The sequence below is a fragment of the Hippopotamus amphibius genome, chromosome 10 (genome assembly GCF_030028045.1).
Source record: "Hippopotamus amphibius kiboko isolate mHipAmp2 chromosome 10, mHipAmp2.hap2, whole genome shotgun sequence".
Taxonomy (NCBI): Eukaryota; Metazoa; Chordata; class Mammalia; order Artiodactyla; family Hippopotamidae; genus Hippopotamus; species Hippopotamus amphibius.
In genome coordinates this window covers 29,495,238-29,522,805 of record NC_080195.1, presented here as the reverse complement: position 1 = coordinate 29,522,805, position 27,568 = coordinate 29,495,238, and the positions used below count along the sequence as shown (strand labels likewise).

Below are 27,568 nucleotides of genomic sequence, written 5' to 3'. Positions count from 1 at the left end.
CTCAGTACCTCATTCCTTTCTGCAGCTAAATACTTTCATTGTATGAATATACCATATTTTATCAATTCTTCCGTTGATGACCATTTGGGATATTTTCCCTTTTGGCTATTATGAATAACGCTGCTGTGAACATGCGTGCACAAGTTTTTATGTGGACATGTTTTCAGCTCTCTTGGGTATATATCTAGGAGCCGACTTGCTGAGTAACAGTCTAACAGTATGCTTAAACGTTCTGTGGAACTGCCAAACCGTTTTCCAAAGCACTGAACCATTTTACATTCCCACCAGCAATGTTTGGAAATTTCATTATCACATTTTCAACCAATGAGGATGCTATATTTCCTGAAGCAAAGGAGACGTGTGCCCCCACCGTATAACGATAATTCTCTACGAAGACAGAACAAACATATGGACACCAAGTGGGGAAAGCGGGAGGGGTTGGGGTGGGATGAACTGGGAGATTGGGATTGCCATAATACGTTATTAATGAGGAAAAAAATCAAATTGTACACTTTAAAAAAAATTCTCTACGAAGAATTCTGCATTAACAAAACAGAAGTATATTCCCGGCACGACGACACAGAATAAAATGTTCCGGTCCGAATACAATGAGTTAACTGAGTTAACCTTTCACAGCCAGCCGTTCTTTCATCGTAAAATAGGGCCGCTGTGATGACATTTACGTTGCAGTCACCGTTAAAATCACAACAACCCACGTAGAGGTGCTTTCCAACACGGATTATCCGTGATTCAAAGCCGGGCAAAGTTTAAGGGGCAAAGGGCGAAATGCCCAGATCCCCCCCCTTCCTCCTCCTTCCCTCCCAGCGGGAGGGGTTGCTGAGTGACGGAGGGGGCTGCAGCCACCTCCCACCTCGGGGACAGCCGGCCTGACGAGCCACGCAGGATAAATTGTTGGGACTCGAAGAGCAGAGCCGGGTCACTCCCGCCCAACCTGGTCCCCAGGCGAGAGGTTCGCAGCCTGCTACTTGGCTCAGCAGGTCAGCGCAGCATCTTTTTCCCCTTTTCACGGTGAGACATTTATTGTGGCTGAATCAGGAGAGGAGGGGCAAAGAGAACACAGGCATATCCCCCCCCACCCGCGATCCTAGCCTCTGTCTCTCCAAAGCCCCCTTAAGGAAAACACCTGGAACCCGATTCCTTACGAACTCTTGGAACTGTATCAATCCCAGTGGCCCTCACCCCCACTACGCTATCAGACCCCCCCCCCTCCACCCCGGGACACATGGCGCAAAGCTTACCTGGTGGCCTCCTCCAGCCCGGCCCGGCTCTGACCAGGCGCCTGCAGAGGGGGAGTAGTAGCCATCGCCTCCTCCGCCTTCTCCCGGCCAGGTGGTCTCAGCCGGGCCGCCCCCGCGCACCCGCCAGGAGATGGGGGGCTGGGGAGGTTCCGGGCGGGGAGGATATATGGGCGGAGGTGGGTGCACGGGCACATCTCCACCCCCAGGCCCGTAGTAGCGGCCGTAAGACGGACCGTCGCTGGGGCCGTAGCCGGAGCGCCTCAAGGCCGACATGGGCTCCACTGCCCCCAGGCGCTTCCCGCCCCCCACGGCCGGCCCATTGCGCAGGCGCCTTCGGGGGAGCGCGAATGGGCCGCAGGGAAGGGGGTCGGCCGGCAACAGCCAATCCCAGGCGGGGTCCCGCCCCCTCAGCTTCCGCGTCCTGAGAGTTGAAGGACGGAGGTCCGTGATGCTGGGGTCTAGGAAGCAGGGAAACTTGGGATGGCACCTTGCTCCTTAAAAGGGGAAACACATTTCCCCCCCGTCTATCCAATCTAGATTCCTCTTCCCTTATCAGGGAGGCGAAAAGCGCATCCCAGGACCGCACTACGGCCCCGCCTCTTCCTGAGGACGGGCACGTGATGCCGGAAGTGAGTGGGGGTAATATGGCGGCGTTTCCGGCAGGCCCCGGCTGCTGAAAGCCGGGGCGCAGGTGTTGGGGGTCCGGGTCCGGGTTTCCGTCCCGGTCCCGCCGAGGCGCCGACTGCGGTAGGAGGAAGGACGTGTTGACCGCGCTGGCCCACCGCCGCTATACATTGGAGCCTTATCTCAACTCAAAATGAACTATATGCCCGGCACCGCCAGCCTCATCGAGGACATCGACAGTAAGTAGTTCATCTCCTCCGAGTGAAGTCTGGGGTGAGACCCTTCTTCCCAGGAGGGCGCCTCTTAGGAGGGAGCTCAGAGAATGAGTCTGGGCCGGGGGCGGTGTGTTTTCAGTACGGTTCTGGACGTCCGGCGTTGGCATGCTCCACAGGATGCAGGAGCCACGGGACACAGCGTTTGCCCACCTCCTAGCCTGCTGCCTGTGCCCTGTGCCTCGCAGCCTCCACTGGCCCCCGGGCGAGCTGTAGAATTAATTTCTGCTTTTCAGGGATGCGGCTCCTGAGGTCCAAATGTGAAAGTTGCTGCCTCCCCGATCCATCATCTCCCTCCAGCGGTATTTCGAAGTATCAGGTGGTTACTGGTGGATGAGTGAGAATTCTCAGAAAGAATTCTTCAAGAAACGAGAATAGTAATACAACAGCAGTTGGACTGATTTAGCACTAAACATAGAATTTATGCTGTGTGGCCGTTTGCAACCTTCTTTTACCTTTGAGGGTGTTTAGACTTTCGGGTTATGGTAATAGAGGTGGCTGGCGGACAAGGTACTGACTTTTCCAGAAAGACTGAGTCACTTGAAACTTACTCTTATCTTCTGTTAGACAGTTTTCTCTTGCTTTTATTAAGACCTCCCTTATTCCTAGTCACCGTCCTGAAGAGGAGCTCAGTGCTGTACAGTTGTCTCCTTTTTCCAAACTCTCATCTGTGAAATATGCCTTAAGCAACATTTTTTAAAGTTGTCTCAATCGTGTGATCTGTCTCATTAACTTGTAAGTTGCTGCACTACGGATTACACACTGTTCCAAACAAGTTGCAAGACTCTCTAGTTACTGTGTATGTAAATTAAAGAGTGAGTTTATGGTTAAATTCTCTTCCCGTCGTTTGAAATCACTTTTCAGATCCAAATTAGTGATTTTGCTATTGAAGGGAAATGTAGGTTGGACCAAATTCATGTATGAATAACCACTGTACACTCCTGTCTGTAATGGGTGATGAAATCTCCAATTCTAGTTGTCTGAGGATGCCTTTTGGCGCTCACCTCTCTTGTTTTGTATCTTAATTATTTGAGGCCTCTAACACATCCTGCCGTTCTGCTAAAAGTAATTGTTTCTCTCAAGCCTCTAACCCCTTTTTTTTGCAGATTCCTCCTTTATGGAAGGGTTTGCAGCCGTTTCTTATGCACCCTTCACTGCGACACACACACTCTCCAGTTCTCTCTCTCCTCAGCCTTTGTTTTCGCCCATCCTCTCATTTGAATAGGAAATATTCCTCCCTTTCAGTTTTTGTCTTATTTCTCTTTCCTCCCACTGCTTCTGGAACCTTCCATTAATATCCTTTTTCTCTCATATCCTCTCTCCCCCTCTGAATCCTCCCCTTCATGTATGTTATCTGTCAAATTTTTTCTCAGTTGTGCTTCACCATCAAATTCCCATCCCTTTTTTCACACCTTACTGCTAAACTTCTTTTTTTAATTAATTAATTTATTTTATTGGCTGTGTTGGGTCTTTTTTTGCTGTGCACGGGCTTTCTTTTACTTGCGGTGAGTGGGGGCTACTCTTTGTTGTAATGCGCGGGCTCCTCATTGCCGTGGCTTCTCTTGTTGTGGAGCATGGGCTCTAGGCACGTGGGCTTCAGTAGTTGCAGCACATGGGCTCAGTAGTTGTGGCTCACAGGCTCTAAAGTGCAGGCTTAATAGTTGTGGCGCACAGGCTTAGTTGCTCCACGGCATGTGGGATCTTCCTGGAGCACGGATCAAACCCGTGTCCCCTGCATTGGCAGGCGGATTCTTAACCACTGCACCACCTGGGAAGCCCTACCGCTAAACTTCTTGAGTAATCTCCCATTTTAACTCTACTTCCTGACCGTCTGCAATAGACCACCTGCCTCTGTTACCCCTGCAATCTGATTTCTTTTGTCAACACACTACTGAAACTGCAGTCTCAAAAGACATCTATCTGATGCACTCCTCTGAGTTCTTCCCTCTCCTCTGCAACACTGTGATACCAATACCAAGGGATTCTTTATTTTCTTGATTTCTCCAGCACTGGCACTTGATTTTCTTACCTCTGCAACTGTTATTGTTCCCTTAAATAGATGGACTCTTAGGCTCCATCTTTGGTTTGCTTCTTTTTTTAAATCTCTAGGAGGGCTCCTGAACTTTAATAATTATATCACCTCTTTGGGCACTTATCCAAAATTGCTGTGATCCTGACCTCTTTGGCCTTCCAGTCTTACATTTCCAATTGCTAGTTGACATTTCCACATAGGTGTCCTGATATCACTTCAGAATCACAACAGCTAATCACCTTCCACTGAGCTTGCTTCTTTTACTCCCAGCTTTTGGTAAATGGTCCTTTCTGACATGACAACTCAGAATTCCTACACCTTCTTCAACTCATCTCTTCAGTATCCCACTCTCACACATACCCACATGCTTGGCTGACAAATCCCACTTATAACTGCAGGGTCTTGGTCCTCCCGTCCTCTCCCTTGCCATCTATACCCTGGTTCAGATCTCTTCTTCATGTCTCAGACTCTGGGAATAGCCTTGAAACCGTTCTCTCTTTTCTGCCCGTTCAATCTTCAGAGTTTCCTTGCTCCCATGAAGTCACATCCAGGCTTAGCCTGCTCCCAGTACTTTTCTGACTTCATCTCTTGTTATTTCCCTTCACACCCTCAACTTTTAGCCAGACATTTAGGTACATAGCTCTTTTTTCTTCTGCCTAAATTACAGATTTCCTCCTCTTCCCCTTCCCTGTCACTCCTCCCATGGCCAAAAATTATCTATCTTTTAAGGTCCAACTCAGATACCTCCCCCAGCTAGACATAGTTTCTCCCAGTTTCATATAATTAAGGTTTGCTCTCTTGTGGTACTTAACTATAGCCTCCAAAAGCCTATAAATTCCTTCAGGAAAGAACCACGGTCTTGTTCCTCTGTTCTGCACCTGCAAAGTCCTTTATGCATGGCATCAGAGAAAGGATGAGTAGCTTCTGCCAGCCGTTCTGGTGACTGACTTACTGTCATTCTTCAGTGTCAGCTCAGTCACCTCTAGAAAGGTTTTCCCTAGCCGCCCTCTCTTCTGTAGCTTCTTCCCCTCTCTTTCTCATACTATCCTGCTATCTTGTTTATTTTTCTGCTAGACTGATCGCTATAGGTCATTTTTTAAAGTTTGTTAGACTTCCTCCACCAGGAATATAAGTTCATAAGGTTGGTGACTCTTTTAAGTGTTATTCTCCACTGTATATCTAAGGCCCCAGAACAGCACATGGCTCTCCATAAGTTTTACTGAATTTTTGCTCTAGTTTTATTATTAGCATCCTCATTCTGTATGTCTGAGGTATTATATTGTTTTCATTTAAAACCTTCCCTGATTCCAAAGTGTGAAATAGAAGCTCTCCATCTGAGGGGGGAAAGAAATCAATAATTCTTGAATTAAGATCATACAGATCATCTAGATTAAATTTCCATATTTGCAGGTGTAGCAATTGACACGGCATTGAGGGGGCTGAACCGTGGAGCACTGGCGTCTAGAGCCAGTCATTCAGCCACCCCTGCACCCCCCCTCAGCTACGCACCCAGCCCTTCCCCGCTCTGCTGCCCCACTGGGATTCTCTCACCACTGATCTCATCTGAACGCGGGATTGCTGTGGTCATCCCTCTCATTTCTTTTTTTTTTTTCTTTTTGCTGCACAGTGCAGCATGCGGGTTCTTAGTTCCCCAACCAGGGATCGAACCTATGCCCCCTGCATTGGTAGCACAGAGTCTTCACCACTGGACCACCAGGGAAGTCCCCCTCTAATTTCTTAATGAACTCTGCCTTAAATACACTGGAAGAGGAAGTGGTAGAGCTTAATCTGCTATTAATTTTGTTTTTGTTGTTACCCTATAAATTCACTGAAGCTAACGGTTCATTTTTTAAAGATCTTTTTTCCTCTCCCCAGAAAAGCACTTGGTCCTGCTTCGAGATGGAAGGACGCTTATAGGCTTTTTAAGAAGCATTGATCAATTTGGTACGTGTTAGTCACGGACTTCTCCTGTATTCTGGATAGTAAGAGCTGCCCACTGTATTTTTGTGTTTTTTCATATTGAAGTTTATTTGACTGCAACTTTTTTCACATGTCTGGCACAACAGCATACTGGTTTGCGTCATTACATCATTGTTTTCTAAATTACAGTTAGGTGGTTCAAAAGCTTGTGTTTACAAGCCTGTATTTCTAAAACTCGTTTTCACTAGAACATGCGATTAGAGTGTTTTGGACTGTTTTTTATTTTCCCCGTTAGAGGGAGCCAAATGACAGAAATAAACTCAGTCCACTGAAAAAGCCGCTCATATGTACATTGGCTTGGGTGCAGCTGCTCTTCAAAGCAGTTCCTGCCCTGGAGGTAATCCCTCCCTGTCCAATAAAAAGTGGGTCAGAGGCCTTTCCGAAGCTTTTTAGGGACCCCCAACCCTAAGCTCAGAATTTCACACCTTGGGGTACATCAGACTCAAGGTCTTGGTCTTGGTTTTGCCTCCTGCATTTTTCTAAAGAGACCTTATACTTGCTTCTGTCTCAAGGAATTTCTGGGTTCATATCAACATTTGCCAGACACCTGCTAGGTCAAGTGGCTTTGGCCCTGAGGAATAACAACGTAATTGAAACACATGTAAGAATTACAGACAAGAGCGTAGATATTGCGTTTCTTCAAATAAGACAAACAGCACCAATTGAAAGAGGAAACGGAATTATTATTCACAGATTGTGGTTTTAAACCTTAAGTCAAATTCATCAGACTGCGTGAGGGAAAAGTAGTAAATACTGACTTTACTCTCAAATCACAAGCTTATGGGTATCTGACAAAGGGAAAAAATAGGTTACTGCTGTATTGTGATCCATGAATACCTACATTGGATTAAATGAATCCTAAGTACTGAAACAAAGTTAAATCTTTGGTAAATCATCACACACACATACCCACAGAGCATAGAAAAACTGTTTCCTTCTTTAAAAAAACCAAACATAGTTTTAATTTCTGCAGTTGTTTGGGCATTGGAGTTTTCCAAGTGCCCTATCATCTATATTTTCTTATAGCCATGTTGATATTAGCAACTAACTCATAAGGAATTTAATTTTCTTCATTTATTTCCACCATCTTCGTATATTAGTACAACATAATCCCAAATACTTTCTCAGTTTGCAGTTGTTTAAAGTCTCCTAAGTGATGTGTGAATGAAATAGGGAGAGATTGTTTGAAATTTTAGCTTTTTCCAGAACTAGAAAGTTTGAAAGTCATGTTCAGCTAAATCTTTTCTACTCAAAGCAATTGATTAATTGAGTTATGGACCTTTACCTATAAAGTAATTTGAACTAAATATCTCTGTTTCTTCCCTGTACACTTATAGCTAACTTAGTGCTACATCAGACTGTGGAGCGTATTCATGTGGGCAAAAAATACGGTGATATTCCTCGAGGGATTTTTGTGGTCAGAGGAGAAAATGTGGTCCTACTAGGAGAAATAGTAAGTGAAAACTGTTAAGCTGCTGTGGCTCTTGATAACCATGCTAGTTAGGTTTCTTTTTTGTCTTTTCAAGAAGGAAAAAATATATTTTCCATCTTCACCCAGCTTCTCACAGGAAATTACCAAATGAGCTTAGGAAAGCTACATTGTGTGAGGAAAGCTACAGAGAGCAATTAACTTTGTTTCAGTGCCTCTTGGCATTTTAAAGATTTTCATCCCATTAGCAGCAAAATATCATTGGTTTTTACCTGATATCATAAAAAATACTGTCCTGCATGGGAATACCCTGGCAGTCTAGTGGTTAGTACTCCCATCTTACTGTGGAGGGCCCAGGTTCAATCCTTGGTCAGGGAACTGATCCCACAAGCCGCATGGTGCAGCCATACACACACACACACACGTATATATATGTATATATATAAATATAGTGTCACACACAAATGTGTTCATTAGTATGTTATTCTTACATCTCTAATAGAAAGTTGAAGCTTGATACCTAACAAGAGAAGAATAATGCAATGAAATGTGGCTTATTTACATTGGAGTATTTTGTAGTCATTTAAACAATTGGTTACAAATGGGTTTTCATGACATAAAGGTAATTAGTGGTGTTTGGGGGAAAGACACAGTGCATGCACAGTGCAGTATCTATGTTTTTATGGAGGGGAAGGGGAAAGAATGGCTGCAGGAGAAGCCTTTCTGTTAACTTGCTGAGAATGGGCTCAACTCCACTCAGGTCCTTAGCTCCCAGCCAAGGAGGGGTACCTGTCATCTGTGTTAGGAAAGCCAGCTGGCAGGCGAAAAGTTAAATCAGATCCTCTAAAGTGGTGTTACTGTAGGTCTGTGTGGGTATGTGTGTGAACTGTTAGAAAACTGTTCCCCCAAAACAGATATTAGAAGTATTCAGACATTTTTAAAGAAGATAAAATTTGATTTCACATTTTACATAAAACATTTACTTTAAAAGAAAAGTACTTTATTTTAATACCTTTGATTTGATCCTAGTTCTGATTATTGGGTTTTCCAGGAAAATCAGACCTTGGTGTTTGCTTGGTTTTATCTTTAAAGTTTTCAGTAAAGTTTTCCAACCCCTAGCCACATTTTAAGTTGGGTTTACAGAAGTCTTTGGAGTGAAGTAGTTTGGTCCATAGCTGTTTTTAATGGTAGGCTATTTGAGAAAGTAAGCAGGTAATTCTGCCAGGTTCATGTTCATTCACAGGCCTCATGTTGGAAACAGCTAGAAACAACTAATCATCACTGTCCAAGTATTGCTATGAAATATATGAAATAACTTTTTCTAATTTTAAAAATATTTTTGTGGTTGATATTTTTGGTTCAGCATATTATTTCTTGCATGTTTAAGCAGCATAAATTGTCAGCTCTTGGTATTCTGTAGAGGTTGAAATAAAGCACCTTAGTATCCTGGGCTGTGGGGGGTGGGGGGTAAGTGAGTGTGCAGTGGTCTGCCAGTGTATTACGAGGGGCTGGCCCAGCCTTGGATGGTAGGATGGTGGGGGGTTATTTTTTCCTTTTTTTATACTTTTCTGAATTTAATTTTTAAAGAGGAAATGTATTACTTTGCTGGACGGGGAAAGATTTAAGTTAAGATACCCACACATACTCGGCTTCAGTTGTATAATAGTAGACACCACAGACATGCTTTCTGTGCCAGTTACATTGGCACAAACATGCCCCTGTGTAGATATATGTGAAGAGAACTTGTGTTTATTCTTGAAGATTCATTATTTCCTGGAAGCCCTTTTGTGGAAAAAAGTGCTCTTTTTGTGTGTGTTATGGTTCGGACGCTGCAGAATTTCTACAGTGGTACCACTAAAGAAATATGGTTCAGGAATGCTTACATAGTTCTGTGAGTCCGTAGTCAGTTTGAAGACATTACGAACCAATTGTAGGAAAACTCAAACCTAAAAGCCATTTGGATTCTATAAACATTCAGTTGTTTGTGAAGTCCATGGATTCTACCTCAAGGATAATGAGGCCTTAAATAATAAGCTGATTGTTGGGAAACAGCATATCCTAACCACATGAATAGCTCAGTGCATAACACTGAAAAGTCCAAGAGGTGGTACAGGAAGCCAAGAACGTTATCTTCCCTCCTGCTGTCCATGGGTTGTGAGGGAGGATTACACTTGATGACGTATATTTTGCTAGATGCAGTTAACTTCTGACTCAGGGCGGGGCTTGCTTATGTAACTGAGGTGGCTTTCATTCTGACCTCTGGCAAGAGTCCTCCCTGTGCTGGGTCACTGCCTGTGGGTTCCGAGGCCTTGGCAGCATCTGAAGATTAGCATCCAGTGGTCGGCTGGAACAGCTGGAGAATCTGTGTATGTGGTGATGCCTTCCCAGAATTTTATAATTAAAAGTCATAGAGGAAGATGAGAAATAAGAATACCCTGTCTGTTTAGGCTTTCCATGTTACTAAATCACAGAATCATATCTCTATACTCATCTTAAGGAGAATACACTGAGTCCATAGATAGTGAGATAATTCTATAGCAAGGTTCTGCATTATAAAATTGGTTATCAAATGTTTGTAAGATGTTCAAAAATAAAATTAAGCATATTATGCCACGTTACCTCGAATCAATGTTCTCTATCTTCTTACTGAGCAAAAACCCCCAGAAATTAGGCTGACTTTGATCATGTATAAATACAAAATTTATTTTAAGCCATCTTGACCTCTGTAACTTCTCTCTTGGATTCCCTAGAGTTGGGGAAATAGCTTTTTGTAAGCATCCGTAATCTTTTTTTTTTTTTCTTTTTTTTAAGAGAAGTAGTACTTGACTGATGTAGGACTTGACTTTGGCTGGACTGAAGCTGTTATCCACGCTGACACTGAACCCTGTTAAATCACACTCCTATGTGCTCTATAGGAACATTGCCAGCCATTTCTTTGTAAAATTTCTCTGTCCGTAGGCTATTTCAGGCCTATCACAAGCACAAAAAATAACACAAGCCTGATAGAGGAATCCGTTTGTCTTTAGATCTGTGGTGTTTTCTATTCTTGGTCATGAGGTGAAGCTTTCCAAACCTGCTTGTTTTGTAGGACTTAGAAAAGGAGAGTGACACACCCCTCCAGCAAGTGTCTATTGAAGAAATCCTGGAAGAACAGAGGGTGGAACAGCAGACCAAGCTGGAAGCTGAGAAGCTGAAAGTCCAGGCCCTGAAGGATCGAGGCCTGTCTATCCCTCGAGCGGATACTCTTGATGAGTATTAGGTCTTCTGCTCAGAGGCTGTTGCTCTTGGGGAGCAGAGGCTGTCACTGAGTTTAGTAACAGCCCGGTCGCCTCACTCATTTGACGCGAGACTGTAGAGCTTTGAAAGTCATTGTTATTTTGAATCCTTTCACACATGCAACATGAAGAAATCGTGTGTTTTGTTTTGTTTTCTTAAATAACGAAATCATCATTTAAAGAGACAGTGGCATGGACTGCCTTCACACGTCACTGTGGAGCCAGCAGCTACTTTATATTGCTCTTCTCACCCCAGATTAGCAGTTACAGGGGACATTTTTCATTTACTTGTAAATAAAATATGAGCCTCAAAATTGCGATGTCAGTTTCCAAGTCTGAGCTGCCTTCAGTGAATAGTCATCACTACATTTCTGCTCTCAAAGGTATAAGCAGCCCATACACACACGCTGGGATTTCCCTCTGTCACAGTTCCAACTTGTTAGTTACTTACGAAGGAGTATTTTCATACCAGATAGCCTGTGGTTCCTCCTTTCTCCCCTTGTCATGTTTTCCTCTGAGAAGAAAAGCAAGTTTTCAGGCTTGAGGAGGGCTCTTTGCATGAAGTTTTGCAGTTACTGATGATAATGGGAGCTGGTGTTTGAGAAGCAGCATCGCAGCTGCTCCTGCTGTTTCTGCTTCACCAACAACTATCCCAGCTGCGTTCCCATGAGACCCACGTGATGAATTCTCTAAATATTCTGTGCATTTCGTTAGGTTTTCTAGTCTTTCAGATGAGTCTTGAGCCTCATGCTATTTTCAAAAAGCAGCACAGATAAAACGGTGTTTCAGTGACCGATACACCTAGGTTATTCTCGGCCAGCCCGGTGATGCCACTTTTCTGGAATGACGTTGATCACACAGCAAGTGTAAGAGGCTGCACTTTCCGAGGGCGCAGGGTCAGGTAATGGACAGTGTACTGAGATCAGAGTTGGGAGACACGGATTAAAACCTGGACTCTGTTCTAGCACCTTGGGTTCAAGCAAGTTACTTATCTTCCCTGATTCTCAGTTTTAACTCTAAAATTATTCCAGGTACTTACAGTCTGTTGAGCAGAGACATTCTTTGCAGAGAAGATAGTTATATCCAATACCTATGTCTGAGTTATTTTACAGTATTAAATATACTTCACGAGCTCAGGTGTTTTTAAAACTGCCCCAGGGTCCAGGGAAGTGGTTAAGACTGCACCCCCAGTGCAGGGGACCCGGGTTCTATCCCTGGTCAGGGCACTAGATCCTGCGTGCCGCAAACTAAGAGCCCACATGCTGCAACTAAAAGATCCTGCATGCCGCAAGGAAGACCCAGTGCAGGCAAGTAAATGTAAAAAAAATAAATAAAACTGCCCCAAATGCAGATAAATCATTTGACTTCTGAGCTATTCATCATCGGGTTGGTTTTGAGGTAGATAATTCGTGAAGAACAGTTGCACTTAAGGATTTATCTAGTGTGTTTCATCTCTAACCTTATTGTTGAATAGCCAGAATTTGTTACTCACTTCCCATGTGAAGGGGAAAGGCCTATCATCAACGTGTGGAAGAGGTGGCTAGCTTTCACTGCAGGAAGATTTTCTTTGAGAGCAGAATTACAGCATTTGTTTTTCTGAGCACCGTGGTTCCAGAATATCCGACACCTTCAAGAGATTCAGATTCACTGCAGTCGTCTTTTCAACCTCCTTCAAATAGAATTCCAAATGCAATCACAAGAGTTGTGATTTATCCTTATGGTCAAAGAAGACGAGAGACAATTTCCAGAGTAGGTCAGAGGTTTCCAAGCCGCAGCTCTAGGGTTCCAGTCATTGTGCATAACAATGGATTCCTGCCTTTAGACCTTTGTCACACAGGCAGCAGCAAAGAGAGCTAAAGGATGGAATGAGTCTCCCTGCTTCCCTCGTTCGTCTCCTTGCTGCTCAGTGCAGCCGCTTGCCCTCAGCTCTGCCCAGTCCAGGCTTTTTGCAGATACTGAAATCTGGTGCTTTTTTTCCTGGACCACTGCTGGTACTCTTCTACTATTATAAGACTTCAGAATCAATGTCTGTTCATAACTCTGTTTAATAGTTTCTGCCAGTAGGGGTTCCCATGAGACCACTTTCAAGGAAAACAAACAAGGAAGATTTACTGCAGCCCCTTTCTGGCCATCTTTATTCTGATGCAACTGGGTACAGCAGCCTATCTCTCTCTCTCTCCCAGCTGTTCTTTTCCCCTTTCCTTGGCCTGTGACCTTACATCGCATGCTGTCAGCTGAATTTAAGCCACAGTATCTGCTCTCCTCCCCCACTTGGTTAAACTCCCAACAAGCCTCGGATACTCAGCAAAGTCCGTTGTGGAGGGCTTCTCAGGGACACCATGTCAGCATGAACACCAGGGGTATTACACAGACATGATGGCTGGAAAGTGACCTCAGTTTTGCTCACAGGAGTATGGGTGGCAGGTCAGGTAGAGTGAGGTACAGAGAGCAGATGGAGCAGGTCAGCAGGCAAAGCAGGTGCAACAGGCCCTGGACGAAGCCGGAACTTCCTGTTCTCTCCACTTAGGACATACTTGGCCCGGATAACTGCAAGAACCCTTCCCTGATAACCTGTTTTAAATATCACACACACACACCCGCCCCACCTATATCCTTTGCAGTTTTTTCACCAGAGCAAGTATCGCAATCCCACGTAAATTTCACTTCTTTACTGTCTGCTCCACTTCCCCACTAGGATGTAAACCCTTAAGGACAGGATTTTTGTCAAGTTCACTCCTGTAGTCCCACATCAAGAATGATGCTGGGCATATATCAAGTCTCAATACATATCTGTGGGGTTGAAGGATGGGTGGATGGACGGATGGATGGATGGGGGGTACACTGAATTCAGACTGGTCAGATAAGATGCTTCAGAGACCACTAAGGCCTCAAAGCATAAGGACAGCAGGGCCCACCAAGCGACCAGGAGTGGAGTGATTAGCAGAGATCCTTACCCTGAATGTGGAGATGTTCTCTTACTGCCTTCACTGGAGACCACAGCCCTCCAGGTGTGAAGAATCTAGAGATGACTGGTATAAAGATGACTGGTATAAAAATGTCTGGAAGAGCATCCCAGGGAAACAGGGCTGGGAGTGGGGGTCGGGGAGGGCTTGTCAGGGTTGCCGGAAGCAACAGATACTCTTCAGTCTGTTTTCCTCCCAAGTGCAGTGCCCCACCCGCCACCTTGCACATTGCCCCATTGGGGATAAGGAAAGCAAGAGACTGCTTCATGGGTGCTTGCTTTTACCAGTGAAGCGGGTTTTGTATCTACTTAAGTGACCCAAGACCTTCTGGCCTGAAAGACTTAGGAAACCCACCCCAGAAGATAGCGCATACCTGCCGCTCACCTATCCCAAAGCTCTGGGTCTGTCCACCCTGGTCAGCACTGCCCTACCTGTCACTGCTCCAGCTGTGCCAGGGCCTCTTGGGAGCAGAAAATAAAATCAAGTCCTTTTCTTTTCTCCTGTCTTACTTCACTGCTTTGCCTTTCCTTTCCCCCCTTCGCAGCCTCCTATTTTGTATCTCTTCTCCTTTAAAAAAAAATTTTTTTTTTCCCTAACTTCAGACACTCAGCAGAGGTTGCTGCAAGACCCAGGGGTAGAAAATGGTCTCGAGTGCTGCTGCTCTGGAAACACAGAGCACTGAGTGGGGTCAGGGCACCAGTCGGCCAGCAGCTAGAACCACAAGGAACAGGGAGGGCCCAGTGCTGGCTGTATCCAAGGTCAGAAACCCAGACTGCCTGGGAATTCATCTCTAAGACCAAATTTTATTGACAAATAAGTTTGCATATAGTAAAATTCACTCTTTTTAGTGTACACTCCTATGAGTTTTAACAACTGCATATAGTTATATAACCATCACTCCTGACCCTTCGAATTTAACTTCTCCCTCCTTCCCCAGCCCCTGGAAACCACCAAGCTGTTTTCTGTCCCTATAGTTTGTGTTGGCAGCTAATTCAAATTTTTCTAAAAACAGTGCTCAGGTCAAATAAAATATCTGGAAGATTAAACTCAGCCCACCTGCCTTCAGTTTGCTCTTCTGGTTTAGGCTATTACAGAACACAGAGAGCTTTAACTGTGGCCCCTGCCAACATCCCTGACTCACCTGCTGGCAACAGGTGGACAAGAACAAGGGAACCAGAGTAAGGGGGTAGTTGAGCATGCTGGTCATCACCCTGAGATTTGTCAGGCATGACAGGCAAATACTGCCCTGCTTTTCAGAGAGGAACAGGAGATTTTAAAACGTGACGAGCACACAGGCATAAAAAAGAACGAAGTAATGCCACTTGCAGCTACATGGATGGACCTAGAGATGATCATACTAACTGAAGTAATGCAAAGAAAGACAAATACTATATAATATCCCTTACATGTAGAATCCAAAATATGACACAAATGAATGGATCTATGAAAAAGAAACGGACTTACAGACACAGAGGACAGACTTGTGGTTGCCAAGGGGGAGGTAGAGTGGGGGGAGGATAGCTGGGGAGCTTGGGATTAACAGATGCAAACTATTATACATAGGATGGTTAAATGACAAGGTCCTACTGTAGAGCACAGGGAACTATATTCAATATCCTGGGATAAATCATAATGGAAAAGAACATGAAAAAGGATATATATAACGGAATCACTTTGCTGTACAGCAGAAATTAACACAGCACTGTAAATTAACTATACTTCAATTTTTTTAAAAAAAGGTGAAGAGCACAGGTTCTACATCCTGGTTTCTTTACTTCAGAGCTCTCCGAACTTGACTCAGCGGCATCTCCCAGATCCTTGTCTATAACACAGGGATCCTAACAGCACCGACTCTCTGGGTGGCTGTTGTAAGGACTGAGTGAACACGTGCAAAGAGCTCAGAACAGGAGTGCTCCACGTCAGCTACAGTAATCCGCTGAGACCCCAGACTTGTGGGACGGATTCCATACCCTCAGGGAGCTTACACGTAGTCTTCTTTGTACAGATAAGAATGGTAACAGGACTTCCCTGGCGGTCCAGTGGTTAAGACTCCACGCTTCAATCCCGGGTTGGGGAAGTTCCGCATGCCACGTGGCACAGGCAAAAAAAAAAAGATAACATAATGGCAACCAACTCAGATTGAGGAATTAACTGCTAGATCAGATAAAATGTCTCTAAAGGGAGGTTATCCATAATGACCTCAAGCCCAGCGAGTTAAACTTGCCTTAACTTTTGGCTGCCTCTCACAGTGGCCCCTTTTGGGGAAAACACTCCATTCTTTAGACATTAAATGAGCATGTACCCTACAAGCAGGATGGAAGAGCTGGAAGAAAATCAATATTTACTGAGAATCTACAAAGTGCCAGGCTCCACGCTTCCATCACAAATGATGCTCCATGTTTAGCATCATGTACTAAACTTTAATTCAGTATCTATTAATTATCTAGCACTGTACTAAGTCCTGGGGATTCAAATTTTTGGAAAGGATCCAAGTCCTTATGACATTTACAGGTCCTTACGGAGCTTACAGACACAGAAAGGGGGCGGGATCTACAGGTGTGGGGGTAGAAGGTCTATGAGAAGTCTCTGTTCCTTCCTCTCAGTTTCTCTGTGAATCTAAAACTGCTTTAAAAAACGTCTTTAAAAAAAGGTTGTGTGTGGGGAATGGGTGACAGTCTTATCGATACTGTGATAAATGTTTATCGGGGGGCCCAAAAGTATTGAATTGTAACTAAAGAGTAGGGTGAGGGGGTGCCCAAAGGGAAGTCTTTTAGGGGGTAACGCTGGAGGGGCACCTGGGGAGCACACTGAGCTGTGCAAGAGGAGAAGCTGGGGGGAGTGTCAGGAGGGCCCAGACACTGGCTGAGAAGTCAGGGCTCTGTCTTCCGGGCTTTTGATGTATTGTTACCTGATATAAGCCTTATAACCTCCCTTTTGCCACAAAGTAAAAGAAAACATACCCCTATTTTACAGATGAGGAAGTTCAGATTGAAGAAGTGAGGGCTCTCAGTCATCAAGGAAGCAGCGGGAGAGGGATGGGAAGTCTGTCTGCACACGACAGCTGTGCTTTCTGCTCTCCACGTGGCCACAGCTTCCCCACACGCCCGAGGTCAAAGGTTGCTTCAACCCAGCGCTCACCTCCTCGGGCCAGGCCAGATCAGCTCAAGGTCCCCCTCCTCAATTCTCAGCCTCTGCCTCTGGGAACCTATAGAGGAATCTTCCAGTGCCCACCGGGCTCGCTCTGACCTCTGCCTGCCTCTCTCCAGCCCTGATTTCCCGCCACACCCTACAAACATATGACAGCTGAGCAACCCGCAAACCCCACTCCACGCTCCACCTGCCCCCCAGCCCCTCTCACACCTGGCTGACTCCTTCCTAACCTGACTCTCCACACTCAGCTCAAAGGTGACTTCCCTCCCTCCCCCTGTGTAATTAGGTGTTCCCTCCTCTGTACTTTCAAACCTCCTCATCTGCCCATTCAGGGTCATACGGTTCATTTGCCCTCGTAACTGCAGAGCCACACAGTGGACACTCAGTAAAAGAGTGCTGAGGGAGTGGCGTGCTCCCTCCCCAGACCTGGGCCTTCCTGTCCGGCACTCTGCATGGCCTGGGCCGCCCCTCTTCCCTCCCTGCCTGCGGTGCCCTCTGGTCTCCGCCCTTGGGGGCTCTGCCCTCACCCAAAAGCAAAGCCAGATACAGAAGACTTCCAGAACCAGCGGGAATTCCCAGACCTCTCCGCCCATCTTACTGCTCAGAGGGACTGTGAGAGTTAACCAGGCGCGCGGCCTGCAAAGGCTGAGGAAGAGAGCCTTGGCCCCGCGGAAGTCACCAGCACCCCCTACCCCGCTCCAGAGTCAACGGCGGGCTCTGACATCAGCAGGAGCCTGTGCCCTGATCCTGCAGTCTCCCCACACCTCCTCCTCCCATCACGAGGGCTATAACTCTCCCCAGGACGGCAACGGCAGGGCCTTGAACGTTATCTGCATGGGCTGTCCTACAGTAACCCCTTCCCTCCCCCCGAGATGCACGTGTGCCCAGATAGAGGCGAAGCCTGGGGCGCCTGGCCTGCTGCCTTCCCCGTGGGCCCTCTGACCTCCTTCCATGCTGCGGGCTCAGGCTAGAGACAAACAAGACGCCAAGGCCTCTCCCTCTGGTGACTGTGTGAGGGCTGGAAGCAAAGCGCACAGGCAGGTTTCCTGAGTCAGAGACGGCCCTGGCCCTGCGCCCCAGCTGCTCCCTGCAGAGAAGAAGCAGGAGCCTGTCCTGCGCCCAGCCCCCCACCCCCCAGGGGGCTGAGCACTGGGAGAGCGGGGACACCAGTCCCACAGAAGGGACAGCAAACACCGTTACACAAATCAGGAAGGAGAGGGCCCCTCTAACGGGACCAACAGGAAGGGACAAGCCAGATCCAGAAGGTTGGGTGGTTAAGACCTCACAGTGCAGGCGGGTGGTGGGCGCAGGGCCTGGAGGATGGGCTGGGCCGCCAGGCAGCCACTGCTTGGAGCGGAGCCCAGGACAGGGGCTTCTCCGGGTCACTGGCCCCCTTCCCACGGCGTCAACACAGCTTGAAGGGGGCATGTGGGACTCACCTGTTCCGTATGGACACCAGGCCCCTGGCCTGGCTCCGGGCAGGTCCCGTCCCTTTCGTCCTTTCTGGAGCGAAGAGAACAGCAGAGCTGGCGGGGGCCTTCCCTCCATCTCCAGGCAGTGGTAACAGGACACAGAACTCTCTCACCCAGGGGGCAGGCCCAGGACCAGGGCCAAATCTAATGTGATTCTCTCGACACCCAACATTCTTGCCAGGTGAATCGGGCTTAAAACCAACTTCAAGGCTGACCTTAAAGGGAAAAGATTTCATCAGACAAGCATACAAACTGGGATGAAATCCTCCTCACTGGGCCTGGGCCGGAGGGTGGGAATTGCAGAGGAGAGACTGGGCCTCTCATGAGTCCCTGTTCAGCACGCAGGGCCCCCCCAAAGTGCAAAGACTGGGCTGAGCACCCCGATACCCTGTCTTTTGAACCTTTCAGCTCACGCCAGGCCCTCTGGCACAGCCTGGCCAGCCTAGGTTACTCGGGGAAAGTGTGAGGAAGTACATGGGGCATGGCCAGGCCCAGGCCCGTCTTTGTGTCTCATGCCAGTTCTCCCCTCTGCTCTACGCGCTTACAGGACTCAGTCCTGAGGTGTCACCCTTGCTCCAGAACTAACCCTGAGAAGGGACCTGACCCTGAAGAGGGCTTTGGTAAAGGCTGCAGATATAAATGGATGAATCAATAATCGAACAGTGGAACACACGAAGTGTCTGGGGGCTGGCAGGAGGAGCCGTATAAAGATGGACTGAAGGTCGGAGGGCTTGTGCTGTCCCAGCCCTGACGCCAACCAGCTGTGTGACCTTGAATGGCTCATTTCCACCATCAGCTGAAACGCACAACGTGAGAGCTCTGACTTTCAGTTTTATTTAGAGATTTACGGAGGACCATCGCCCAGGAGCCAGTCTCTCAGCTCTGAGGAACTGCTCTGAAGTATCTGTGATTTAGGGGAAGGGGCACGTGTAACAAAGCACACATCCCGGCAGAAGGCATCTGCTGGTCACGAGGAGCAGGTATCTCCACTAATGATTTCAGTGCTTTTCTAAGTAAGGGAAGATGCAAGAATCCAGTTTTCTCCTAAAAATTTCTGAGGGCCTGTTCTGCCAGTTTTCCCAGAGCACAGAGTACCTCATCCTCATCTTCGCCCTGAAGTCCTTTTTGGGGTTACTGTAGGTCAGCAGCTACAGGGGCTGCAGAACTGGATGGTGGGCAACATTCCTTGGCAGTACTCTCCCCTTTATCATAGTTTCGACCAAGGTTTGGGAGGCATTTCATGACCAATTTGTCCCACGGTGCTGGGAAGGCCGTGGTGAGGATTTCGTTGATATAGGCCAGTCAATGTGCTATTACTGAATGAGGCCCAGAACAGTCTTATTAGTCTGTTATGGTCGAGGAATAGATTCCCTCTTACTGCTTCTTCCCACATCTAGAGTTACACTGTTACAATCATTGATCTTGTACAGAACTATTTATTTGGTTACTCAAGTCGCCTAGTCATCATTATTTTCATTGGAGGGTCCTTCCATATAGGTTGGAGAAAGTCCTTTAAATAATATACTTTCTAGTACACATAATCTCCTTGGTGTAGGTCATGGGACATCTGATCTTCATCCAAGGATTACTATGATAAACTTCTGAAACAAACTTACAATGTCCTTGTAATAATTCAATTAAACTTTACAATAATGTAACATAGCAACAAGGAGCCAACAAAAAAAGTGAGCCTTGGGCAGTAATAAAAACTTCAAAGAAAATTAACAACATTAGAACTCAACATTCACTGGAACTTTTTTTTTTTTCCTCTAAAATCACCATTTCTACCAAATATAGCCCAATTAACACGAATTTGCTCGCAAAATAAACCTGGCCTGATTATTTACATAAGTGTAATTGATCATACAGGCTCTTTTAAATTGGTTTTGCTGGAACTTTTCATAAGGAATCTCAGATTGAACTTTTAAAAGGCCTCTCAAGTTGAGCCAGGAAAGCCAAGGAATTGCCATTAGATTCCACTGCAATAACTACAGATTTGGGTGAATTTCTCTCTTCTCAAGGTCTCCAAAATACCTTGGCATTCTTGCACCTGCCAGGAGTTGACCTTCCTTATTCACCTGATAAGGCTGCTGGGAACCTAAAAGTTTCCATTTTCTGGAGGAATCAAGTAGAAAGAAAAGATAAATGTTTCAGTTCTGCTTACAAAGGTATAATTTACCAAGTTGCTGTCAGTCATAATTAGCTTAAGGTTTCCTTATATATAGGAAACAAAGATTAAAAGCCAGTAATACTTCTGAAAAAAGTCATAAAAATTATAACCATATTCATTAGTTCTCAGTCATATGTAACTAATCCTTGATCTTAATCTTCTGTTAACAGTTTTATGAAGCCATCAGGGTTTCCACTAGAATTCTTTAATTTCTTATTCATTTCAGTGGTTAGTTCCCAATTAAGTAAGTACTTGTAAGAGTAAGTTCCGTATGTATTTTACATGAAGCTGGTTGGGATGTTTGTCAGAGGCTGGCTTTCTGGCACCCCTTATTTAGCCTAACATTAGGCTAGCCTCACACCTAATCACTCAGTCCAGACCAATCAGTGTCCTACTGGAAGGCAGGGGCACTCCCCCATCTCTTTCAACTAGGGGCCAGGTACCTCTTATACACCACCAAATAAAACTCAGGATTATCAAGCAATAACTGGGAGACCTGAGAGCTAGGAGAAACTCACCCAGATGCATCTGGACTTGCTGAGGAGGTGGTTGGGCATAAAAGGCCCTTGCTGCTGCCAAGATTTCCAAATCCTCAGAGAGTTCTGGTGAAGGAGAGAAGTCAGCTCTGTGCTCCTTTGCAGTCAGCAAAGCTGTCCACTGAAGAAAAAAAAACCAACATGAGAGCTGTGAGTTTTCATTTTATTTGGGGACTTACTGAGGACTACAGCTGGGAGACAGCCTCTCAGATAGCTCTGAGGAACTGCTCTGAAGGGGTCGCAGTATGGGGGAGGTCGGTATATGTGTGATTTAGGTGAAGGGGTACCTGCACTCAAGCGCACATTTTCGTAGAAGGTAGCGCCTGGTCACAAGCAATGGGTTTCTCCATTTATGATTTTAGTGCTTTTCTAAGTATGAGAAGATGCAAGAATCCAGATTCATAAAAAATTTCTATTGAAAATATTATAATATTGACAACTATCTAAGGGCTCATTTTTGCCTGTGTTCCCAGAGCACAAGTGCCTCGTTCTGATCTTCTTCCTGAATTCCTTTCAGAGTGTACTGTAGGTCAGCGTCTGCAGGGGGTGTACTGTAGGTCAGCGTCTGCAGGGGGTGTACTGTAGGTCAGCGTCTGCAGGGGGTGTACTGTAGGTCAGCGTCGTCTGCAGGGGGTGTACTGTAGGTCAGCGTCGTCTGCAGGGGGTGTACTGTAGGTCAGCGTCGTCTGCAGGGGGTGTACTGTAGGTCAGCGTCTGCAGGAACGATGACTTGATTCTTGCAGAACCAACTGGGAGTGCCATTCCTCCCCCTAGACTTCAGGCCCCTCATCCTGGGCCTGGGTGGCCTCTACCAGCCTGTTCTCCTACAAGACACTCTGGGGACTTCCCTGGTGGCACAGTGGTTAAGAATCTGCCTGCCAATGCAGGGGACATGGGTTCGGTCCCTGCTCCAGGAAGATCCCACATGCCACAAAGCAACTAAGCCCATGTGCCACAACTATTGAGTCTGCGTTCTAGAGCCTGTAAGCCACAACTACTGAGCCCATGTGCCGCAACTACTGAAGCCCACATACCTAGAGCCTGTGCTCCACAACAAGAGAAGCCACCGCACTGAGAGGCCTGCATACTGCAACGAAGAGTAGCCCCCACTCACTGCAACTAGAGAAAGCCCATATGCAGGAACAAAGACCCAATGCAGCCGATAAATAAATAAATAAATAAATTTTTTAAAAGTTAAAAAAAAAAAAGATGCTCTGGGCACTCTCTAGTGTAGAGTTCACAGAATACCCTAATAGCAATCACCTGGGAATTTCTTTTAAATACAGGTTTCAGAGCCTTAATTCGAGACCTGTTAAATGTGGAATTTCTGAGGATGAGGGCTGCAAAGCTGCATTTTAAACAGCATGCTTGAGCACCACTGTCACATATGCATACTCTTTCCTAAATTGCCTTGACCTCTGCTGCTCCTTTTTCTCTCCCCTCCATCCATCCTGGTCAAGCACCAGCCTCCCTACTCCTTTCTGCACACGCCCCACCCCCACCCCCGCCCCCGCAAATGGCCAAAGGCTCCCTGTGAGGTAATCCCTCTATCCTTGGTGCCTTCCTTTGCATGACGAGTGATGGCTTTTTTATCTCCCAATGATGAAACACAGCCTTCAGCTGGAGCATTTAAGGCGCAGAACGCACAGTCCGGCTGCAGCTGCAGGACCCAGAGGCCAACCCTGCCAGGCTCGGGAAGGACAGCAGTGGCCACTCTCGGGGGGCAGAGGCAAGACCAGGAGCCAACAGCACCACTGCCAGCCTCCACACCTGCCTCCCGCACGCCAGGAAACCATGCTCCTCGCGACGTTTAAGCTGTGTGCCGGCAGCTCCTACAGACATGTGCGCAACGTGAAGGGTGAGCTCCCGGGGCCCCATCCGGGTGACCAGGAGCCCACAGGCAGTGTCTAGTGGGAAAAGTGTGGGCCTGGGGGGCAGGCCACTCAGGTCCCCGGTGTGCCTCTCACGGGGGAGCCTGGGCAAGCCTCTTCCCTTCTGCACCTCAGTCTCCCCCCACTGAAGAACTGAGCTGCATACGAAGGTACAAGTGTGCCTTCCAGACTCAGTTACCCCCAGCCTCCCCTCCAGGGTCCAAGCTGTCTTGGTTTCTTTCTGACTTTGCCTTCCTCTAGGATGGGTACCGAGGACACGAGGGAAGTCCTAGCCGCAGTGGCAGAGGTGGGAGTCAGCCTGGGCTCCAAACAAGCCCGAGACAGGGCAGGCGGGAGAGGGGGAGAAGAAAAAGAGGAGAGTAGGACAGCAGAGGAGCAGGTAGAGAGAAAAGGTGGGTGAGGTGGGGAGTCTTGCTATTACCATACAGTTCCTGAAGGACCCAGGGTCATTTGAGTCAACCCCCTGCTGTCGCTGAAGGGACCACAGACCAATCTAAACAAGCCCTTTCTAATTACACTGGGTTCAGCTGGCCACTGTTTGGATGGCAGCCGCACTTAGAAGACCTGTACCCTCGGCGTGGGGCTGTTCTCTCTAGCTCAGTGGGACCCCAGGGTACACACAGAGGCCCCTGTCTGCTGGCAGCCATGCAGACCTTGGGGGATGGGTGTCTGTAATTCTCCTTCTGTGGCAGGATATTTTGGTTGTTCGAAGCTTCCCTCCCTTTCAAAGAAGGAAACTTCAGCAAGCTTGGGTGTGGCCCCTGCCTCCAGGCCCTGCCAGCCCAGAAGGAAGGCAGGCTTCTGGGCCCTGGAGGCAGTCTCTGCCTGGAATCAGGTCCTAGGCCAGCTTCCTCCTCTATGATGAGATCTAAGGGGCTTTCCTTCTTAAGCAAGTTTCCCTCCCTTCCCTGCAGGGCTGAGGCACCAGGCTGTGCTGGCCATTGGCCAGGAGCTGACCCGCAGGGCCCCAGGAGGCCCTACCCCCACGGCGTGGGTTCACCAGGTTCGGAGACGCGGCTCCCTGCTTGGTAAGTGCTGAGGCTTCCAGGCTTCTGCCAGCAGCAGGGGGCTCCCGGGGGCAAATGTTGTGCATGTGGCTATGGTCCTCCCCGCCACCATCCCTCGGCCTTTCTCACTCACTCTGATGGGAATGGCGTTGTTCATCACCAGACCCCCTTCCCATCCCCTGAGTCTAACTTAACCTGCAGGCTGGACCCTATGACTTTGGTCTGGGCTCTTCAGAGATCGAAGGGGTGAAAGCTGGTGGGAGGCTAGGAAGCTCAGTCTCTCCTGGGCTTTGTATCCAGGTTCTCAGCTGGAAGACACTCTCTACAGTGACCAAGAACTGGCCTATATCCAGCAGGGAGAGGAGGCCATGCAGAGGGCCCTGGGCATCCTCGGCGACCGGGAGGGCTGGAAGAAGGAGAGCCAGCAGGTAAGGGTGACGCCGAGCAATCCACAGCCCCTCACAGTTCCCGTGCCATCCTCAAGGCCAGCAGGGGTCTCTGCTCCTCTCAGAAATCTGGCCTCACGCAACAGTCACTGGACAGGAAGCAGTTTTAACTCCATTCCCAAGAATATATCCCTAGATACTCCCTTCCCCGATCAAAGACATCCTGGAGACTCGCATTTGAGAAACACTGTTCCTGTTTCCTTAGCTCCCCTCCCAATGCACCGTACACCCATTTCAGACCATGCAATGGGGACGCCGGGGGCAGCAGAGGCCAAAGCGCCCGGGGTCAGAAGCTCCAGTGCTGAAGCACAGTGTCTGTGCTGTTAGCTCACCTTGGAGCTGACCCTGCAGGGGTGACTGGGGCTCACCTGCGACACCTGGACTGGAATACAGGTGGCTCAAGGCCCTCTGGGTGCTCTGCCCCTGAGCACTGCCCTTCACTGGGAGCTGGGAGCAGGGTGCGTGTTAAAGGCCAACGCCTCTACCAAGACTTTGGCGGTTCTATCTTCACCAAAAGCTCACATGCTGCCCATTGGCCAAAGTTCTGGTGAGATCTTTCCTTCTCCAAGTTTTCAGAGTTAACAGACTACGAGTTTGGGGGTCAGGAAATCTGGGATCCAGGCCCAGCAATGCTCTTCGCTAAGCGTCCTGGGGCATCTCACTGACCTTCTCGGGCCCTACATCCTGCTGGTGTAAAATGAGGGACTGGACTGAAAAGAACCTGTGTGAAATTCACTGGTTGTAAACCCCTTTCCCAGCTCCCAGGTTCATCTCTCTTAGGACCTTTGAACTTCTGAAGTCAAGTAAGGGCCTTCTCAGGTGGACCTACCCATACCCATCCCTATTCACTCCCAGGGAACATGCAGGTCACCTCCCCAGTCCTCAGGAGACGCACAAGGCTGGTGGCGGGAAAGGTGACCTCCTCTCCTTAACCAGAGACGGTTCCAGGCTTCCTCAGGCTTGGTCTAGAGCTCCCCTCCTGCCTTGTTGGCACTGTCTACATGTCTAGGCCGGGAATACATTTCTCTACCCTTTCCCGTGGGGCTCCTCTCTCCCGCCGACAGGCGAACGGGGACGAAGTGCTGAGTAAAGTGATCCCAGACGTCGGCAAGGTGTTCCGGCTAGAGGTGGTGGTGGACCAGCCCATGGAGAGGCTTTACGAAGAGCTCGTGGAGCGCATGGAGACCATGGGCGAGTGGAACCCGAATGTCAAGGAGATCAAGGTGAGGTGGCCCAGTCGGAAGGGTGACTGCAGATGTCGGAAGGCAGCTACGAGCTGGGGTGGTGCCTCAGCACCGCCCACCTGGCTGAGTAGTGACTCTGGTTCCCTGTGGCCTGGCAGGTCCTGCAGAAGATTGGAAAAGACACGGTCATCACTCATGAGTTGGCTGCACAGGCAGCAGGAAATCTCGTGGGGCCCCGAGACTTCGTGAGTGTGCGCTGCACCAAGCGCCGGGGCTCCGTGTGTGTGCTGGCTGGCATGGCCACACACTACGGGGAGATGCCTGAGCAGAAGGGTGTCATCAGGTAACACTGGCAGCAGCCTCAAAAGCTCCTTTTTTACACACAGGCTGGGGACAAGCACCTGCCAAGTGTGTGATGAATCCCAGGCCCCAAGAAACAGATGCTAGGTTCCTGCCCTCAGCTTCCCTTCACAAAGGAAGTCTCACTTTCCATAGCAGGGGAGGAAGATAAGATTGGCCACACTTATGTAACCAGTATGTTCTGACCCTCCCAGCAAGTTTAAGAACCTTAGTAATTTTCTAAAACAAGAAGTAGGGCTGAGGTTTAGCTGGTGCAGGTTGGGTTTGACTCTAATATTGATGAAAATAGAACCCATGCCACTTAGAACATAGTTGCTACCTGAGTTTCCCAGGGGCCCCAGCACCACCCTGGACCCTTGCACGACCTCTCCGTCATCTGGCAACTAAAAGGCACCGTGGGCGGGCTCCAGTTCCAACCAGCGTTTGTTCCCATGAGCTGGTAACCATGCCAACTGTTAAATGTCACCCATGGCAAAGGACACTTCTCTGATGAGATTTGGGAAAGATGAGGTCCTTGAGAAACGTGGCTAATATAACTAGTCAGCATTAAAGACCTTGGACTTGTCGTCCTGACCTGCTGTGTCTTTGCCTGGCAGAGCTGAGCATGGCCCCACCTGCATGGTGCTCCATCCCCTGGCTGGAAGCCCCTCAAAGACCAAACTCACCTGGCTGCTCAGCATTGACCTCAAGGTAAGGGGCACGGGATGGGGCTAGGGGCAGGTGGTTTGAGAAAAGCAGGCTCTTACTGCTCCCACATCATCCCACACATAGCAGGAAAAATCTCCATTTTGAGAGCAGCAGCCCATTGCAGAGAGGGAAGAGACTTGACTAACAGCTACTCCATCATCTCAAAGGCCTGCAAGGGCTCCCTCTTACTTCTCCTATCAAATTTCAACTCTATAGTTATTTTTAGAAAGGTACCCAAACGCTATGGTCGGGTAGCTCAGGGTCACACCGCTGGGAAGACAGGGCTGAAATCTGTCTGGACAGCAAATTCTGAGCTTCTGACACTGTCATGACAGCAGGGCAGTAATGCCGTCCTCCAGCCCCTGACCAACTGCAAGGGTGCACGTACCATCAGGCAATCCACCAGGTGTGTGACAGGGCACTGCAGTGTCTAGAGTGGAATGTCACCTGCACGCTGGCCAAATTCTTCTAACCTCAACTCTAGGGATGGCTGCCGAAGACTATCATCAACCAGGTCCTCTCGCAGACCCAGGTGGATTTTGCCAACCACCTGCGCAAGCGCCTGGAGTCCCACCCCGCTCTTGAAGCCAGGTGTTGAAGCCCAGCCTGCAGCTGCCAACAGCTCCCGCCTGAACCGGCTTGGAGGCTCAGGAGGAGGTCCCTGCTGGAAGCCTGCAAGTCTGTTAAAGATCTTCATCCAGGGACAGCGGGAGGGGGTGGTGGTGTGTTTCGAATAGGATACTAGAACTCAGTAACATTTTAGTAACAAGAAAATGGGGACAAGGGGCTTCTAACTTCACTCACTGATTAGCTGTAAAATGAAGCATAAG

At 48.0% G+C, this 27,568-nt stretch overlaps 4 protein-coding genes and 1 non-coding gene across 14 annotated transcripts in view; 2 read left to right on the top strand and 3 right to left on the bottom strand.

The window, feature by feature from the left end:
- BAG4 (BAG cochaperone 4) overlaps positions 1-2,377 on the bottom strand; it is a 29,021-nt gene extending 26,644 nt beyond the window's left edge. Inside the window, exons 1-2 of the mRNA XM_057697669.1 lie at positions 2,309-2,377; positions 1,260-1,717 (exon numbers count right to left, since the gene is read on the bottom strand). Coding sequence (XP_057553652.1) covers positions 1,260-1,532 — 273 coding nt within the window. The 5' untranslated portion in view covers positions 1,533-1,717; positions 2,309-2,377. The remainder of the gene's footprint in view (positions 1-1,259; positions 1,718-2,308) is intronic.
- LSM1 (LSM1 homolog, mRNA degradation associated) lies at positions 1,687-10,855 on the top strand. 2 transcript variants are annotated; one of them, XM_057697674.1, is made up of 4 exons: positions 1,687-2,122; positions 6,063-6,131; positions 7,505-7,620; positions 10,685-10,855. In XM_057697674.1, the coding sequence occupies exons 1-4, from the start codon at positions 2,077-2,079 to the stop codon at positions 10,853-10,855; spliced, it is 402 nt and encodes a 133-aa protein (XP_057553657.1). In that variant the 5' UTR covers positions 1,687-2,076. The 2 variants fall into 2 exon arrangements, with proteins under 2 accessions (XP_057553657.1, XP_057553658.1); XM_057697675.1 differs by lacking the exon at positions 6,063-6,131.
- On the bottom strand, positions 5,835-5,907 carry TRNAG-ACC (transfer RNA glycine (anticodon ACC)). The gene has a single exon. It is a non-coding gene; the product is annotated as a tRNA-Gly (tRNA).
- The window catches only part of ASH2L (ASH2 like, histone lysine methyltransferase complex subunit), a 46,801-nt gene continuing 29,513 nt past the window's right edge, over positions 10,281-27,568 (bottom strand). For 2 of the 9 annotated variants that reach the window (XM_057697659.1, XM_057697663.1), the window contains exons 18-23: positions 25,538-25,852; positions 21,145-21,283; positions 20,491-20,571; positions 18,424-18,671; positions 13,826-13,900; positions 10,281-12,952 (exon numbers count right to left, since the gene is read on the bottom strand). The gene's annotated coding sequence lies outside the window, so the exon portion shown is untranslated. Of the gene's footprint in view, positions 18,003-18,423; positions 18,672-20,490; positions 20,572-21,144; positions 21,284-25,537; positions 25,853-27,568 lie in introns of all 9 variants that reach the window. The other 7 variants (XM_057697662.1, XM_057697661.1, XM_057697665.1 and 4 more) reach the window with 7 other exon arrangements.
- STAR (steroidogenic acute regulatory protein) lies at positions 17,090-27,568 on the top strand. Its single transcript, XM_057697670.1, has 8 exons — positions 17,090-17,239; positions 22,776-23,020; positions 23,969-24,082; positions 24,362-24,489; positions 25,572-25,730; positions 25,850-26,034; positions 26,648-26,741; positions 27,223-27,568. Exons 2-8 carry the CDS (start codon positions 22,957-22,959, stop codon positions 27,334-27,336), a joined length of 858 nt encoding a protein of 285 aa, XP_057553653.1. The 5' UTR covers positions 17,090-17,239; positions 22,776-22,956; the 3' UTR covers positions 27,337-27,568.